Source organism: Lissotriton helveticus, chromosome 11 (genome assembly GCF_964261635.1).
Source record: "Lissotriton helveticus chromosome 11, aLisHel1.1, whole genome shotgun sequence".
Lineage (NCBI taxonomy): Eukaryota > Metazoa > Chordata > Amphibia > Caudata > Salamandridae > Lissotriton > Lissotriton helveticus.
Window position 1 is genome coordinate 111,137,781 of NC_136072.1, and position 17,840 is coordinate 111,155,620.

Consider the following 17,840-nt stretch of genomic DNA (forward strand, 5'->3'; position numbering starts at 1 on the left):
TTCCTCCATGATGCTGAACTTCTTTGAATCCCATTGTTCATGACGAGCTCAGCTCGTCATGAGCACACAAGTAGTGTACTGCATGATGAGCTGAGCTCGTCATGAGCATGGAAGGGGTTAAATTCCTGTTCCGGAGCCACGAAAGCAGGCAAAACTGCTGAGGAAACTGCAGAGCGGGCAGTGCCAACTCATAGGGAGCACGCTGTCACTTTGCTCTCTTTAAAGCTCTCCAGGGGTGATTCCACTGATGGATGTCGCTCAAAAACCAGGTGAAGTGAATTCAAGCAAAGCGTCGAAGTACCACGCCTACCTAAACATTCTGTGAAATTCAAATCCTAGCAGATGGAGCACTTCGCTATATCCTGGCCTTCCTGGATATGGTGTTGAAAATTGGGCCTGAATTCATCTGGGACGGTCGGCAAGATGTCTGCCCCCATGTCCAATAACACATGCCAGAATCTCCTCTGGAGGCAGCTGGTGTTCACTGACCTGAGTGCAAGGCTAGCAGAGGAGAATATTGTTGCAGCAAATGCCTCCGCGTCTTTCAACTCTGTCTGGCAGGGTAGTCAGAAACACATTAGAGTTAAACCGACTTGTGGAGGTCTGCACCTCAAAGCTCTCTGGAGCTAGGTGCTGAAGGAGAAAGTCCTCCCAGAGCTGGCCTGTCCCACTTTGCAATCTGCCTCTTGACTGAGGGGGAGGGTCCAAGATCTTGGTTGTGGCCAAGTGACCAGAAGAGTGCCTGTACGAGCTTCATTGAATGGTAAGAGAGGCTGAGCTCAGTGCTGAAGGAGGAAGGTTTCCCAGAGCAGGCCTGTGCCATTACGCAATCTGCCTCTTGTCTGGGGGGATGCAAGATCCTGGTTGTGCCCCGGAGACCAGCAGTGTACTGTAAGGGCTTCACTGAATGATAAGAGAGGCTCTTGAGAATGAAGGACCTGTGAGGCCATTATTTTGAGCTCAGCTGTGGGTCATGTAAGGTCCAAGATCTCTGCTGCTCTCCTTATAACGGTCGCAAAGAAGGCAGACTTCTGCAACTGTTGCCTCGGTAGGTGAATATACGCCAGTCTATTAACAGTGATAGTGTGGTGTTCCACCATAGTTAGCTAGACTTCTGGTTCAGTGACATGCGTGTATGAAGGGTAATCCGATTGATACATTGATATGGTGTGCTAGAATATCCATACAAAATTGCTTTGTGGAGGTGTGTAGTGTTGACTATGCAGCTGCTTTGCATATGTCAGTTAGTGGGATGTTGCCCAGGGAAGCCATAGAAGATCATATTATGCGAGTAGAGTGTACTCTAAGGGGGTGTAGGTTAAGTTCTTTGGCATTAACATAACATATTTGAATGTATTTAATTATCCACCTAGCTATATTGGATTTGGATATTGGCTTTCCCTTGTGTTTTAGTCAACATAGTACATTACATCTAATGTATGAAGAGCCCTTTCTGCAACAGAGTCTGGTTGTGGAAAGAAAAATGGCAGCTCAATTGATTGGTTTAGATGAAAGTGGGAGACTACCTTTTGGGGTGGTGCGAAGGACCACCGTGTCCCTATGAAGTTGGAAGTAAGGTTCTTCTAAGAATAATGCCTGGAGCCTACTAACACGTCAAGAAAAATTTAAGAGGGCAGTTATGTAGGGGTTTGAACAAGGACCCATTAGTTTTATGAGAATAAAGTTTCAATACCTGGAGGGTGCAGGTGAAACCCGGGGTGGAATCCCTCTTAAGCCCCTCTATGAAAGCTTTAATAACAGGTACTTTGAATCAAGTGACAGGTGTTGTCTATTTTGCAGATAGGCGGCTACTTATGCAAGATTTAATCTAATAGATTTGAATGCGAACACAGAGCAGTAGGTAAGTAATAATGTTTTGTTATGTGACATTAAATGGATTAATGTGTTTGGACAGTAATAAACAAACCTTTTCCATTTAGTTGCATAGCATTCCTTTGTGGTGGGTCTATTAACTTCTTTGAGTCTGGTCATACATTCAGGTGGGAGATTGAGGTATGAATTCTATGACCTCAGGTGTCATATCGCTAGGTTGAAAGTCTTGGGATCTGGGTGCCTGATTTCTCAATAGTTCTGAGTGATAATGTCCAGCCTGTTGGGGAGGCTCTGGTAGGGTACCACTGAGAGATAAGGCAGTGATATAAACCAGGGCTGTCTCGCCTATGTGGGAGTTACTAGTATGAGTGCGAGACAAGTTTGCCTGAGTTTCTGAACCAGAAATGGGAGGAGAGGGAGAGGTGGAAAAGGATAGGCAAATATCCTTGACCAATTCATCCATAGAGCATTGCCCTTAGATATTGGGTGCGGGAACCTAGAGGCAAAGTTTGGGCATTTTGCATTGTCTGTGGTTACAAACTGAACTATGTAAGAAAACCTCAATTTGTGGAAGCAGGGGAGGAGGACTTAGGGTGGATTTTCCATTCATGGACTTGTTGTTGCATCCTGCGGAAGTCTGCAAAATCGTTGTCTGTTCCCAGAAGGAGTTCCCCTCATGGATGAATGTTGTGATATAGATCCCAGCTCCAAAGGGCCTGAGATAGCCGTGACAGCTGTGTCCCTTCCATCCCCCGTTTTTGCAGCTAGTACAAGGTTGATGGATTTTCCATTTGTGGACTTGTTGCCACATCCTCAGGAGATCTGCAAAATCGTTGTCTGTTCCCTGAAGGTGTTCCACTTACAGATAAATGTTGTGATGTAGAGCACAGCTCCAAATGGTCTCAGATAGGAGCTGTGGACAGTGTGTCCCTCCCACCCCTGTTTTTGAGGATAGTAGAAGGTTGTTGTGTTGTCCTTCCGCACTAGGACAACCTTGCTGATCAGGTGAGGTAGAAACGCTTTTAATGTTAGGTGAACAGCTTGAAGCACTGGGTAGTTGACGTGGAGAGATTGGTGCTTAGAATACCAACTACCCTGAACGTTGAGGTCTTGTAAGTGTGCACCCCAGCCTGTGACGGATGTGTTCATTGTAAAGAGTGATGTGGGGGAAAGGGTCTAGAAAAGGCACCCTTTTAATAAGTTGTTGGTACTCTGCCATTACAGAGAGTGATGAGTGCGGCTGTTTATCAACACTAGATCTTGTAATAAACACTGTGATTGAGACCACTGTTGCGCAAGGCTTTCCTGCAACACGCGCATATGTGGTTGTGCTGCGGTACTATGGCAATGCAGTTAGCCATCTTGACTAGGAGCTGCACGACTATTCTTACTGTGACTTGTTGATTGGGTAGAAATTGAGAAAGTAGTGTTTGAACGTTTTGAATGCTTGGTGTATTGGGATAATCTAATTCTAGTTGTGTGTTCAGGATAGCTCCCAGATACGGCTGAATTTGTTGAGGTTCCAAGTGAGATTTGCTAAATTGAAGCTGAAACACAACTGATGAAGTAGATCTATGGTAGCTTAAGTGTATTGCCGGATAGACAATGAATAGTGGCCTTGATGAGCCAGTCGTCCAGATAAGGGAAGACATGAAAGTTTTGTCTGCGCAGATGTGCTTCTACAACTGCTAGGCACTTGATGAATGCCAGAGGGGCAGTAGTGACCCCAAAGGATACAACTTTGAATTGGAAGTGTTTTCCTCCTATCACAAACTGTAGGTATTTGTGATATGCTGGTTTACTCGAAAGAGAAAAATGCATCCTTCAGAACGAGGGCTGCGAGAAAGTTGCAGTGTTGGAGAAGCGGGATCATGTTCTGGATTGTGACCATATGATAGTGCTCTGATTAGATGTAGTGATTTTGAGGCCTAAGATCTAAAATGGGCCGTAACAATCTATTCTTTTAGGGGATTAGCAACTATACAGGGTATACCCCTGACCCTCAATAGTGTAGTGTGACAGGTGCTATAGATCCTTTGGGAAGTAGACCTTGAACTTCATTTTTGAGCCGTGTTTGATATTCCAGTGATAGCCTTGGGTGCAAGGTGGAATGTTTGAGGCGTTGTGCTGACCTTTAGGCAGTAGCCATGTTGGATAATGTCCAAAACTCACTGATCTGATGTTATTGACTGCCAGGTGGTTAGATAATTTTGTATACGATACCAGACAGGTGATATATGGTCAGGGGAAGGTGAGGGAAGTCAATGTTTGTTGGTGGGTGTTCCACCACATGGGGAAGCACCTTTGCCTCTATCTTTGGTTTTGCTGCCCCTGTATGAGCCTTTGTAATGACAGCTGTTGGAGGAGTACTGATCTTTGCTATGCTGGTAACAGGTGGAGGCTTCAGAAGTTGTGGTTTTGAATGCCCCACAGTAGCTGGAGCGGGGAAAGGAGCCCAGAGGTGTAGGTGTTTAAGACACCCTATTGACTTCACCATTACTGTGTCTTTTTTAATGTTCTCAAGGGCCTCATCGACTAGTAGGTTTTGTTGTACCTCTGGCTTGAAGCCTGAAATACGAAGCCAAGCACGACGGGTGAGCAGGATGCTAGTCTCAATCCCTTGCGTTGCTGTGTCAGCAGAGTCTAGGGAACAACATATAGAGGTGTTAGGCATAAGTTTGCCCTTCTCAACAAGTTCTTGTCCCCTTTTCCTGTGCTCATCAGGTAGATGTTGGAGGAGCTCCTCAATTTCGTCCCAGTGAGCACGGTCACACCTGGCCAGCAACCTCTGTGAGTAGGCGATACGCAGATGGTTTGCAGATTGGACTACCACTCTGTTCCCTGCTGCGTCAAGCACTTGCTAGACTCTATTGTAGTGGGTCTGGATTCTCTTTGAAACGTATTTGCCTGAAGAGTTCATTCTGTAATTCGAAACACAATTTTAACATTGGGTTTGCATACTACTCTTCTTTATTTTTTTAACCTTTTATGGATATTAGATGGAACACCATAATGAAGGGAGGAAATGGTACTCACTTGTTATGTTATGTTAATTAATTTTCTAACGCACACAGCTACTCCAAGGAGTGTCCGGCCGCGAGCACCGGGGGACAGAGCACAACCCAACTAAACAACGAGATGAGTTTTTAGCAATTTTTTAAAAACCACAGGATCTTCAAAATTACGAAGCGCAAGTGGCAAAGCGTTCCAGGCATGGGCCGCCAAAACAGCAAGAGAACAGCCACCCAGCCTGTGCTGACGAAAGTGGGGAACCTTTGCCAAGCGGAGAACACAGGAGCGTAACAGTCTCCCCGGAACATAAAAAGAGAAACGTTTCTGGAAGTAAGATGGCCCAAGGCCATGTAGGGCTCGATGGGCAATAGTTATAGATTTAAATTTCAACCGGGCCACCATAGGAAGCCAATGAAGGGAGCGGAGATGGTCTTGCACGCTACTTCTTAAAGAGATCTCTCCCAAGATCCGTGCCGCCGTATTTTGCACCACTTGAAGCTTGTTAAGAGAGTATGCAGGAATCCCCACATAAAGTGCATTAGCGTATTCAAGGCGGGAGAGAATGAGCGCGCGAACTACTGTCTCTTTCGCCGCCTGGGAAGAAGTGGAAGAAATTTTCTCAAGATTGTAATCCCAGGTCCAGAGTTTGTGGGCTGCAGATTTTTTTTACTGGAAATTCTACGGTGGTATATTGCATATGATCCAAAAAACAAATTGACATTCTGCTAGGCATGATGAGGTAGTGCAGTTCTCCAAGGGTTTAGATTTTAAATTGAGGAACCATTTCATGCTTTTCTTTATAGCAAACTATACTTTTTTAAGTGTGCATTCAACCTAATGTACAATTTGACATGTATGTAGCTTTTCTGCGCTCTCGTACTTGGACTCTAAAGATTGGCTCTCCAATCAAGGCCTTTCTCCCCTGCTTCAATTCACCAAACAACAGTAGTCATATTAATATTAATAGCCCCACTGTAGAAAAGGAGCTTAAGGAGCCAAGGGGGGTAATAAATACTATATGGACGATTACCAGCATTTCTTGCAAAAGGGAGTGGGAGGACTGGAAAACTTATGTGGTACCTGTGCACACTGAATGCTTGATAGAAACTTGGTCACCTAACTTTATTGAGCAGGATGGTTTTGTAGCTTTTAATTCCTCTGTCTCCACTTTGAGGAGCTGTAGGCCTAAGAAGGGGGGGGGGGTGAGGGTCTGGTGACCATTATTTCCACAAGCCCAGCCCATGAAATAAGAAGAACCTTCTACTGCTCCCTTATTATCAGCTCGTCTCTTTTACGCCTCGCATCAATTTGGACGTTATAGTTATACATTTTACAACAGTGTCTTTGATTCATTAAATGGAAGTGGTTAATGCACTTGAAATAGATTTGGAAACTTATATTGACCAGAATTCTTTCATAATTTGGGCAGGAAACCTCAATATATCAGAATGTCATATTATGTCTAAACAAGTGTGGGGAACCATGATTTTGAGGGAAACACCGTAGTACACTTTCTACACAGTTCATATGGTTTAGCGCTCAAAAATTTGACGTTGAAATTAAATCTGAAGATAGTCAAATTTGGAGGTACTAGTGACCACCACCACTTAACTACATTCCCTGGGAGAGGTTCTGGTAATAAAATTGACCACAATCTCATTTCAGATTCCAATAAAGGAATCAATCTAGATCGACGAGTAGGGCCTAACTGTATTAGCGACCACAACCCAGTGATCCCACATATGAATCTCAATCTCCCAAAGACCCCAGAATCAGGGAAAATCATTAATATTGCCCCTGTAGGTCGGAACAGTGTTAGGATTAAATGGGCTGGTGTTAATCCAGCTGGTTTTTATAAAGAATTTGGTGGCAAAGAACTTGGACCAATAGTTAATTGAGTTGGAGCCTGAAACTAAATATAAGGAGACAAGGGATGGCCACAAATCTAATTCCATTAATCAGAGGATTGATTAAGGTATTCAAAAAAATAAAATAGAGAGCATGTGTTGGGAGTCTGCTAAAAAGGGAACGAGTAGACCTTTCTAAGGTTACAGTGGGTCAGTATAGAGTATGGCATAAGCAGTCAGGATGTAAACTGTACCATATGATAGTTAACAATGTACAGCACAGGTATCTTAACTCGCTTCCACCTTCTTATTTTCCATTATTTGACTAAATTTCCACAAGATGAGAGCTGGGGTACAATTACTAGGAAATGTCCCTGTGATAACCGATCAGAACAGTCCACTCAGCACATTACAGTTTTTGTACATTTTATCTGATCCTCTGGAAATCCCATCTTAAACCATAGTTTTACAAGAATTATTTATCATTAGGTCAGTTTTACATTTTTGCATGAATTAGGAGACGCAAGAGTATATTATAGGGTTGCCCTATTTCTCTCTAGAGTAATTCGCATTAGAGCATCCTTAAATGATTCCGGAAACCTGAAAATCTAATAAGGTTAAGAGTGTGAATTTTAATCCCTTGTTTTGTTTATGGGTGATTCACTGTTAAATGTAAATAGTGTCAGTAGAATTGAAATTTTGAGCTATTGGTTATTATTTGATTTGGTGTATTAATGCATATTTCTTTTTAATCATGTTTTAAGTTTTATTTTATCTGCTTTGGCACCATGTGAATTCTGGGTTTAGAAGATAAATTTAAGATTTTTAATAATAATTTATAGTAATATTTGCACTTTTATGGCTCAGACTATTCGTGCTGATTAAACCTTTTCTGACTGACTTGTAGTTAGTCAAGCTGGTAAAAGAAGAAGGCAGTATATGGTGCCTTTTCTTTAGCGAGTTGTCTGTTGATTTGGCTCAACCGAAAAACTTTTTTTTAATTGGGATCTTTCACATGCAATAAGATTTACTACATTTTAGGAGTATCACAGACAATCCCACGGTGGGGAACGTGGAGGGTAGTTGATATTATAATAAATGAATGAACTATATAGTCAATAGCAAAATTTGTAAGTGACATCAATCGGAAAACATAACAGATCTTAGAATAAACAAAGAAGGTTACTGTGGGCAAATTTCATTTATAGCCCTAGCACTTAGATATTGGCATCAATAAATAAGATCTGTAACACAGAAGCAGATAATCTAAGACCCAGAGGCAAAACGCACCTGCTCTTTCACCCTTTAAAGTGTCCCAGACATTACAGTTGAAATCATCATAACCAGCTAACAAAAGACGTCCACTTTTGGAGAAGGCTACTGAAGTGATTCCACAGATGATATTGTCATGAGAATACATCATTAGTTCTTGGTCTGCACGAAGGTCAAACAATCGACAAGTGGCATCATCAGATCCAGTGGCAAATGCATGTCCATTGGGGAAAAACTACAAAAGAATAAAGATTGACATGATTATATTTGTTATGTTGTACATGATTATCTTTGTGATGTTGTACTTTAGCACCATGTACATACAGAGAATTTCAGAGGGAATCTTTCAAAAACACTGGTGTTTTCCAAAATAAACTAATTAGCCTGAGAAAAGATATTGATTTCAAAAGAAGCAAAATATGATTTCATAACAAAGGTACCTGAGCTCCACACTGTTTATAATCTAAATGAAAAGCTACTTCCCCTGCTTGTATATGTAATTCTGAAGACGTTGGAAGCATGATGTCCTGCACTGCACAATCAGGCATCATCTCCAGTGGGGTAAAGAAGAAAATGGATAGAAGACTTTGTAATGAAAAGGGCAGCACCAAGAATTGACGGGCACACATTTCTTACATTCAATAGTCCTTTTAAGTACATTTTAAGCTTTCACAATATCTTCGCTTGATGCTGGTGTCTATCTTACCATCTTCCTTAAACCCTTGAATGCTGGTGACATGCTGGACACATCCTTAGAACGGTTTCTCTGGTGCTACTACTAGCGATTTCTTTGTTGCTGTAGGGAGTGGCCTATCTTGGGGGAATGGGACCCTACGAGGCAGAAGAACAAGTTACTCACCTTCGGTAACGCTTTTTCTGGTAGGTACAATATCTGCCTGTGGATTCCTCACCTTGTGAATATCCCCTGCGTCAGCAACATTCGGAAATTCTTTTCGTAGCTTCGCGCCGACGTGGACTCGGACGTCATAGAGGCACGGCATCGCTCGCGACTCCGCTGACGTCACCGACGCCTATATTAGGCCCACGCCGGCGTGATGACATCAGTTCCCTTTCTTCCGCGTCGTCGACGCTAACGGTTTTCTAGGGATCGTCCGTAGCTTTGACTGTAACTTTGTTACTTTGCATTGTTAGTGTTCCTTTATCTCCTCTTTCAACATGTCTTCGAAGAAGACTGGTTTTAAGGCCTGTGGGGAATGCGGCAATACTATGTCCATTACGGATCCACATGAATGCTGTTTGTGGTGTCTTGGCTCTGACCACGACGTCGAAGACCGCCGATCCTGCAAGAAGATGACTCCTAAGGCCCTCCGGGAGAGAGAAGCTAAGCTTATTGTTGCAAAGCTTAAAGGAAGTAAGGACAAGAAGAAATCGAGATCGCGTACTCGACGCTCGAGGTCAAGATCTCGCTCGAGGTCGCGTTCGGATTCGTCCTCGGCCCATGCTTCGAGGTCTTCAAAAAAGAAGCATAGAAAAAGATCTCATGAATCCCGACATCGTTCAAAGAAGGACTCTGGTTCTAAGCCGAAGTCGCAGGTGAAGCTGGTAGAAAAAGAAGTAGTGTCTTCAGCTTCGGAAGAACATGACGCCGGAGGTGCGGCTTCGCATGCGGATTCGCCTGGTTCGCCAAAGCAGACAGCGAATCCATCCCATTCTCCGGATCGGGAGGATGAAGGTGAGGAGGAGATAGTTGGAGAGAGAGAGGCTCCGTTGCCCGAAGGTCTGTCGACTCCGGTGCACCAGCCTGAAGGAGGTCGACGTCGTATCGACTCCGCGCCCTCAAGATCCACCTGGGGGTTCGTATCCAACCTTCCCTACTCCAGGTCAGGATCCGACGCATTTTCTAAATGTGATGTATGGTATCTACTCCAGGGCTATGTACCCCCGTGGGGATACCTGTTGGTCCCACGGGTCCGATGGCATTTGGTCTGGGTGTCCCCCAATCCTATGCCCTTTATGCCGGCTCCGGCACTGCATTGGCATCTTCCGACACCGGCGAGGCCTTCGACTCCGAAGCCATCGACGCCACCGAATCCTTCGACGCCGGTTCCATTATCTCTGATGCCAAATCCCGAACGACGTCGTGGAAGTCTTCCACATCTGGCGTCGGGCTCGGCGCCGGCTTCAGCGGAGTCGACAGCGGATCCGACGGCTTCGAAAGTGAAGCACAGGTCGAGGCGTGAAGCTCAGAGACGGATGGAGGAAGAGAGCTATCGTGAGGAGTATTTGGAGGAGGGTGAACTGACGTCACCGACGCCTATATTAGGCCCACGCCGGCGTGATGACATCAGTTCCGCCCTTTTTTCCGTGCCTTCGAGGCACACGGACGGACCAATGACAGTAGACATATACACAGTATACAAAATACAAATATCAAGATAACACACACAGTGTGAAGCAAATGCAATAAAACATTTGAAATAAACAACTCCTGGACAATGAAATAAATACATAATAGAAACACTGGCATAGAAGAGTGGACAACGGGGAGGCGGATGGGTCAGTCAGGAATCCACAGGCAGATATTGTATCTACCAGAAAAAGCGTTACCGAAGGTAAGTAACTTGTTCTTCTGATAGATACATCTGCCGTGTGGATTCCTCACCTTGTGAATAGAGTCCCACAGCAGTCCCCACTCCCGGAGGAGCGTGTCCACTCTTCTAGACCAGGAAATCCTGGAGAACAGAGCGTGCAAAGTGACCGTCGCTCCTCACCTCGGAATCCAAGCAGTAATGCTTCGCGAAAGTGTGGAGGGAAGACCAAGTTGCCGCCCTACAAATATCCTCTACAGGAACACCTCTAGCCAACGCAGAGGTTGACGACTTAGCTCTAGTGGAATGAGCCCTGATACCCTCTGGAGGTTCCTTACCAGCCAAAGAGTAGCAGATCTTTATACAGAGGACGATCCATCTTGATAAAGTCCTTTTATGGACCACTCTTCCTGTCCTGCAGCCAGCAAAGCCAATGAAGAGCTGGTCATCCCACCGACCGTCTTTAGTTCTGTCCAAGTAAAAAGACACCGCCCTCTTGGGGTCCAGACGGTGTAATCTCTCCTCCTCCTTGGAAGGGTGTGGGGGAGGATAAAAAGTAGGAAGGGTAACAGATTGACCAAGGTGGAAAGGAGTTACCACCTTAGGCAGAAAAGCAGCCCTGGTCCTAAGAACCATTCGATCAGCATGAATGGACAAGAAGGGGGGCTTGGAACTAAGAGCTTGAAGCTCACTAACCCTCCTTGCCGAGGTTATCGCAACGAGGAAAACTGTCTTAAGAGTCAAAAGCCTCATAGGACATTTGTGAAGAGGCTCAAAGGGAGCACCCATCAGAAAGGTCAAAACAAGATTTAAGTCCCACTGAAGCACAACAAAAGGAGTAGGAGGGAACTTATTTGTGAGGCCCTTCAAAAACCATAAAACCACAGGAGATTTAAAAAGAGATGGCTGGTCAGGCAAACAGGGAAATGCCGACAGCGCTGAAAGATAGCCCTTCACTGTGGCAACTGCAAGCCCCTGTTGCGCCAGAGAAAGGGCAAACTGGAGAACATCAGACAAATGGGCTCTCAAAGGGTCTATAGATTTCTCCCCACAACAAGCGACAAATTTTGACCACCTATAAGAATAGATGGACTTAGTGGAGTCACGCCTGGCTGACAAGATGACATCCACCACGTCAGGAGGGAGAGAAAAAGAACTCAGGTTGCCCCGTCAATCTCCAGGCATGAAGGTGTAAGGTCTGGAGGTGGGGGTGTAGAACCTGCCCCTCCATCTGGGAGAGGAGATATGCCCTGTGAGGGAGACGGAGCGGCGGATGAGAGGAGAGGTGGAGAAGGTCTGAGTACCACACCCTTCTTGGCCAATCCGGGGCGACCAATATGACTTGGGCCCGGTCTTGGCGAATTTTCCTCAGAACCCGAGGAATCAAAGGTATGGGAGGAAACGCGTAAAGGAGTTGCGAGCTCCAACTCAACTGAAACGCGTCCCCCAAGGCTCCTTGCATTGGATACTGGAGACTGCAGAATAATTGGCAGTGAGCATTCTCTTGAGTGGCAAAAAGGTCCACCTGAGGAGTCCCCCACGTCCGAAAGACGTGACAAACTACCTCCAGATAAAGCCTCCACTCGTGGTCGGCAGAGAACTGCCGACTGAGACTGTCTGCACGAACGTTCTGAACTCCGGCCAGATGATTTGCCATCAGACAAATCTGATGGTCCTGAACTCAGGACCAGAGACGCAGAGCCTCTCTGCAGAGACACTGCGACCCCACTCCTCCCTGCTTGTTGATGTACCACATCGCGGTCGTGTTGCCCATCAGGACCGCGAAGGGAAGGGAGGAAGGCCTTAAGCGCCAGACGTATCGCCCGCAATTCCAGAAGGTTGATGTGAAGCAACCTTTCCTCTGGAGACCAAAGACCCTTGACCTCCAGGTCCCCCAGATGAGCACCCCACCCGAGAGTGGATGCATCCGTTATTACCGTGGACCCCGATGGAGGAAGTTGAAAAGGCTTTCCTTGCGACAGATTGCCTTCCACGCTCCACCAAGACAGATCCGCTGCAGTTTCTCTGGAGATCCTCACTGACTCCCTGAGATCTCCGTTGTGCTGATACCACTGTCTGCGGAGGCACCACTGGAGTGCCCTCATGTGCCAGCGTGCATGGTTGACCAATAGAATGCAAGAAGCCATCAGACCGAGCAGGCGAAGAACCTTCAGGACTGGAACGACCGCTCCATTATAGAACAAAGGAATCATTTCCTGAATGTCGCGAGTCCTTTGAGGTGGAGTGAATGCACGACAAACAGTAGTGTCCAGTACCGCACCCATGAACAGGTTGTGCTGGGAGGGCACCAGGTGAGACTTGGGTACATTTATCGAAAAACCCAACTTGTGCAACAACTGAGTTGTCTCTTGCAGATAATGGAGCACCATCTCCGGCGACTCCACTTTGATCAGCCAGTCGTCCAGATACGGGAATACAGGTATCCCCGACCTCCTGAGATGTGCAGCCACCACTGCCATCACCTTGGTGAAGACTCGAGGCGCAGTAGTAAGACCAAACGGAAGGACCGCTAACTGGTAGTGCTGCGACCCAACCGTAAAACGGAGATACTTTCTGTGCGACTTCAAGATGGGAATATGAAAATACGCATCCTGCAAGTCGATCGACACCATCCAGTCTTCTTCTAGCAGCGCTTGAAGAACCTGTGCAAGAGTGAGCATCTTGAACTTTTCCTGTTTCAGGTAAAGGTTCAAGATCCTGAGATCCAGAATTGGCCAAAGCCTGCCATCCTTTTTGGGGATCAGGAAATACCAGGAGTAGCACCCCTGGCCCCTTTCCTGCTCTGGAACCACCTCTATCGCACCTTTTCGAAACAGTGCCAAGACTTCCTCCTGCAGGAGAAGCAGGTGGTCCTCCGAACAATAAGCCTGGCAAGGAGGGTAATTTGGGGGAAACTCCCGAAAGGGAAGAGCATACCCATTCCCCACAAGATTGAGAACCCAAAGATCCGAGGTTATCAATTCCCAATCTTGTAGGAAATGGGTAAGCCGGCCCCCACTGGGCCAACATGATCCGGAATGGCGAATCTAGGGCTGCTTTGCTGCGTTGGCAGGGGGTTGGGATGGGGAAGAGGAGGAAGAGGAGGAGATTTGACGGCCTCGAGAACGGCCTCTCTGCTTGCCCCTATAAGATTTGTACAGCGTGTTCTGCTGCTGCTGTGGTTGTTGTTGCGTAGACTTGTAGGATCGAAATGAAGATCTACTAAATCCTCTAGTACGCCTTCCAAAAGTACTCCTGGTTTGAAGGCCCAACGACTTAGCAGTCGCCCTGCTGTCTTTAAAACGTTCTAAAGCAGCATCTGCCTTCTTCCCAAACAAACCAGATCCGTCGAATGGTAGATCCATCAACGCAGACTGGACATCAGTTGAAAATTAAGACGATTTCAGCCATGCAGCTCTCCTCGTAGCAACCGAAGAGCCCATGACCCTTGCCACAGAATCTGCAGTGTCTAAACCACTCTGTATCACCTGTCTTGCTGCAGCCTGAGTTACTGAGATAACCTCCTGGAAGTCCTTTCTATCATCTTCCGGTATCTTTGGCACTAACTGCTTTACAGTGTCCATTAGTGCGTGAATGTAACGACCCATCAGACAGGTCGCGTTTGTGGACTTTAATGCCATGCTGGCAGAAGAGAAAACCTTTTTAGCAGCCTGATCCTGCTTTCTCGATTCCTTTTCAGCTGGAACTTGAGGAAAAGCACCAGTTGATCGTTTGGAACAGGCAGCTTGTACCACCAAACTCTCAGGTAGAGGGTGAGTGGATAAAAATTCAGGATCATCTGGAGCAGTCCTGTACCTTCTGGCAACAGCTCTAGACACAGCTGGAGTTGATAATGATTTCTTCCAAACCTCTAAAATAGGATCTCTAAGGGCATCATTAAAGGGCAGCAATGGTTCAGTCACTGATGAGGGAGAGTGAAGAACCTCTGTGAGTAGATTTGATTTGAACTCAGCAGTAGGTAAAGCGATGTTCAACAAATTTGCTGCTTTTTTAATTACAACGTGGTAAGGAGCCACATCTTTTGAGGGTTCGTCTGTCACTGAAACCAAATCCCACTCAGGGGACAGTTCAAGACCACTGGCCACCGAAAGATCCTCATAAGGGTCCTCAGAATCCTGTAGTTCACCCTCCTCCAAATACTCCTCACGATAGCTCTCTTCCTCTATCAGTCTCTGGGCTTCACGCCTCGACCTGTGCTTCACTTTCGAAGCCGTCGGATCCACTGTCGACTCCGCTGAAGCCGGCGCCGAGCCAGACGCCAGATGAGGAAGACTTCCACGACGTCGTTCGGGATTTGGCATCAGAGATGATGGAACCGGCGTCGAAGGATTCGGTGTCATCGACTTCGGCGTCAATGGCTTCGGAGTCGAAGGCCTCGCCGGCGTCGGAAGATGCAAATGCGGTGCCGGAGCCGGCATAAAGGGCATAGGATTGGGGGACACCCAGACCAAATGCCATCGGACCCGTGGGACCAACAGGCATCCCCACAGGTGTACATAGCCCTGGAATAGATACCATACATCACATTTAGAAAATGCGTCGGATCCTGACCTGGAGTAGGGAAGGTTGGATACGAACCCCCAGGTGGATCTCGAGGGCGCGGAGTCGATACGACGTCGACCTCCTCTTCAGGCTGGTGCACCGGAGTCGACAGACCTTCGGGCAACGGAGCCTCTCTCTCTCCAACTATCTCCTCCTCACCTTCATCCTCCCGATCCGGAGAATGGGATGGATTCGCTGTCTGCTTCGGCGAACCAGGCAAATCCGCATTCAAAGCCACACCTCCGGCGTCATGTTCTTCCGAAGCTGAAGACACTACTTCTTTTTCTACCAGCTTCACCTGCGACTTCGGCTTAGAACCAGATTCCTTCTTTGAATGATGTCGGGATTCATGAGATCTTTTTCTATGCTTCTTTTTTGAAGACCTCGAAGCATGGGCCGAGGACGAATCCGAACGCAACCTCGAGCGAGATCTTGACCTTGAGCGTCGAGTACGCGATCTTGATTTCTTCTTGTCCTTACTTCCTTTAAGCTTTGCAACAATAAGCTTAGCTTCTCTCTCCCGGAGGGCCTTAGGAGTCATCTTCTTGCAGGATCGGCAGTCTTTGACGTCGTGGTCAGAGCCAAGACACCACAAACAGCATTCATGCGGATCCGTAATGGACATAGTCTTGCCGCATTCCCCACAGGCCTTAAAACCAGTCTTCTTCGAAGACATGTTGAAAGAGGAGATAAAGGAACACTAACAATGCAAAGTAACAAAGTTACAGTCAAAGCTACGGACGATCCCTAGAAAACCGTTAGCGTCGACGACGCGGAAGAAAGGGAACTGATGTCATCACGCCGGCATGGGCCTAATATAGGCGTCGGTGACGTCAGTGGAGTCGCGAGCGATGCCGTGCCTCTATGACGTCCGAGTCCACGTCGGCGCGAAGCTACGAAAATAATTTCCGAATGTTGCTAACGCAGGGGATATTCACAAGGTGAGGAATCCACACGGCAGATGTATCTATCAGAAAATCAATAGACTCCAGGGAATACGTTTCTGTGTGTGGGAGAGTTCATCCTGGGGTGAGGGACGCTCCCCTATGGGGTGCCAATTTTTGGCCTACAGGTTGTGCTCCTCTTGGAGGCAGATCAGATATTTTTGAGGACTGATCTGCCCCAAAGGCAGACTTCATTGTGTTTTATAATGTTAACTGTTTTATTTCTGATCATTATTTGCATTTGTAAACTTATTTTTTTCGCTGTTATTGTATTGCAAAGCTTTTTATTTTCTTTGGTGGTGAATCTTGCTTTCAATTTCGGAATTGGTAGATCTCAAGTTTGTGTAGCTGCACGTTTGTTTGTATGTAGCATATTTAGATTAAGTTTTATTGTGGTTCAAATTCACGTTTGGATTTGTGCAAGACCTATAATGTGTTGTCTTGGGTATTTTTTTGTTTTAATTTCTAGTGGGATATCTTTGCTGCTTGCTGTGTCTCTGTACAGTAGGGGCAGTTGACTCCCAGTCTAGCGGTTTGTGGCAAGCGAGAAATATCTAGTTTTTTTTTGTAGTAGAACATTTATCATGTCATTGTATTGATTATTCCTTTCCAGATAGTTATATTTCTATAGTTGTATTCACTGTTTGATACAGTCACAGTTTGTTGAGTTCTAATTTGAAGCAGTGTTTACAGTGGTCTATTTTTTGGGGGTGACGGTTTTATTAGTAAGAATTATGATTGCCATAGGCCGACCACTTAGCGCCTGCTTTTTGATTCTGACTCCGAACACGGCTCTGAGCCGGACTCTACAGCTGAAGCAGAGGACCAATGGTTCTGGCAATGAGTGGTCTGTCCGAGAGTAATCCTCTTAGGATGAAGCCAGTATTAGCACTGATGAAGTGCCTCATTTACAGGAGAACATTGATGTGCCTGTAGTGGTAAGGTATACAAAAAAGTGATGGGTGGAAGGCTTGAATTAATCTCAGCCACTGGTAGTTATTTGGGCTGCATCCAAGTCCATCAATTATTTGAACACATGCCATCTCAGCTTGGACTCAGCTACATGCATATAAGTCTTGACCCTGTTCCAATGGGAATAGTCCAGCACAAACTGCTCAGCCAGGTCTTCTCTAAACTGGAACACAAGCAACCCAGGACCAGTTTTGCCCTAGTTAATGGCCCATCAGCTGGGTATGGTTTAGTTCCAGTGACAGCGTGCAAAGGACCCACGTCTGGGCATACCGGTCCCATTCAGGGCAACATACTAAAGTATACAAAAAGTGATGGATGGAAGGCTTGAATTAAACACAGGCAATGGTAATTACTTGGGGCCTCTAAGGCAGCATGAGCAAGCTAGATTGCAGCCAGCGGCTCGAAGGTTTCCCATTGAAAGTGTGGAAACATGAGTTGACCATAACATGGTATAACATGTTCTGTGTGCATTTCTTTAGTGGTATTATAGGGAACATAGTTAATTTCTTATCTTTATTGAACACATGTTTTGGATGATGTTATTGAGCAGACCAATATGTATGTAGAAAGGTTTTTGAAGGATAACAGTGTCACACTTAAGACCTAATATAGCGTTATCTGGTGGACTCCTACAAACCTCCATGAGATCAAACAGCCTGGGGTTTAACTTTTTTAAAGGATTACTAAGGAAGCTAGCATTGTCTTTATATTGGTCTACTGGTAACCCCGGTGGAGTTGGAATAGTGCTGCTACGCGGAGGTCCACAGAGTTGGGGAAATAACTCCGCCACCCGCCTCCACCCTCCCCTAATAAAAAATACCTAAAAAGTAATTTAAAAAGAAATAAAG

The 17,840-nt window shown here is 46.0% G+C and overlaps 1 protein-coding gene across 2 annotated transcripts in view; it reads right to left on the minus strand.

Annotated features, from left to right (window-relative positions):
- GNB4 (G protein subunit beta 4) overlaps positions 1-17,840 on the minus strand; it is a 708,510-nt gene that overhangs the window by 43,911 nt on the left and 646,759 nt on the right. For both annotated transcript variants that reach the window (XM_078665739.1, XM_078665738.1), the window contains one exon: positions 7,983-8,199. In XM_078665739.1, the coding sequence (XP_078521865.1) occupies positions 7,983-8,199 (217 nt within the window). The remainder of the gene's footprint in view (positions 1-7,982; positions 8,200-17,840) is intronic.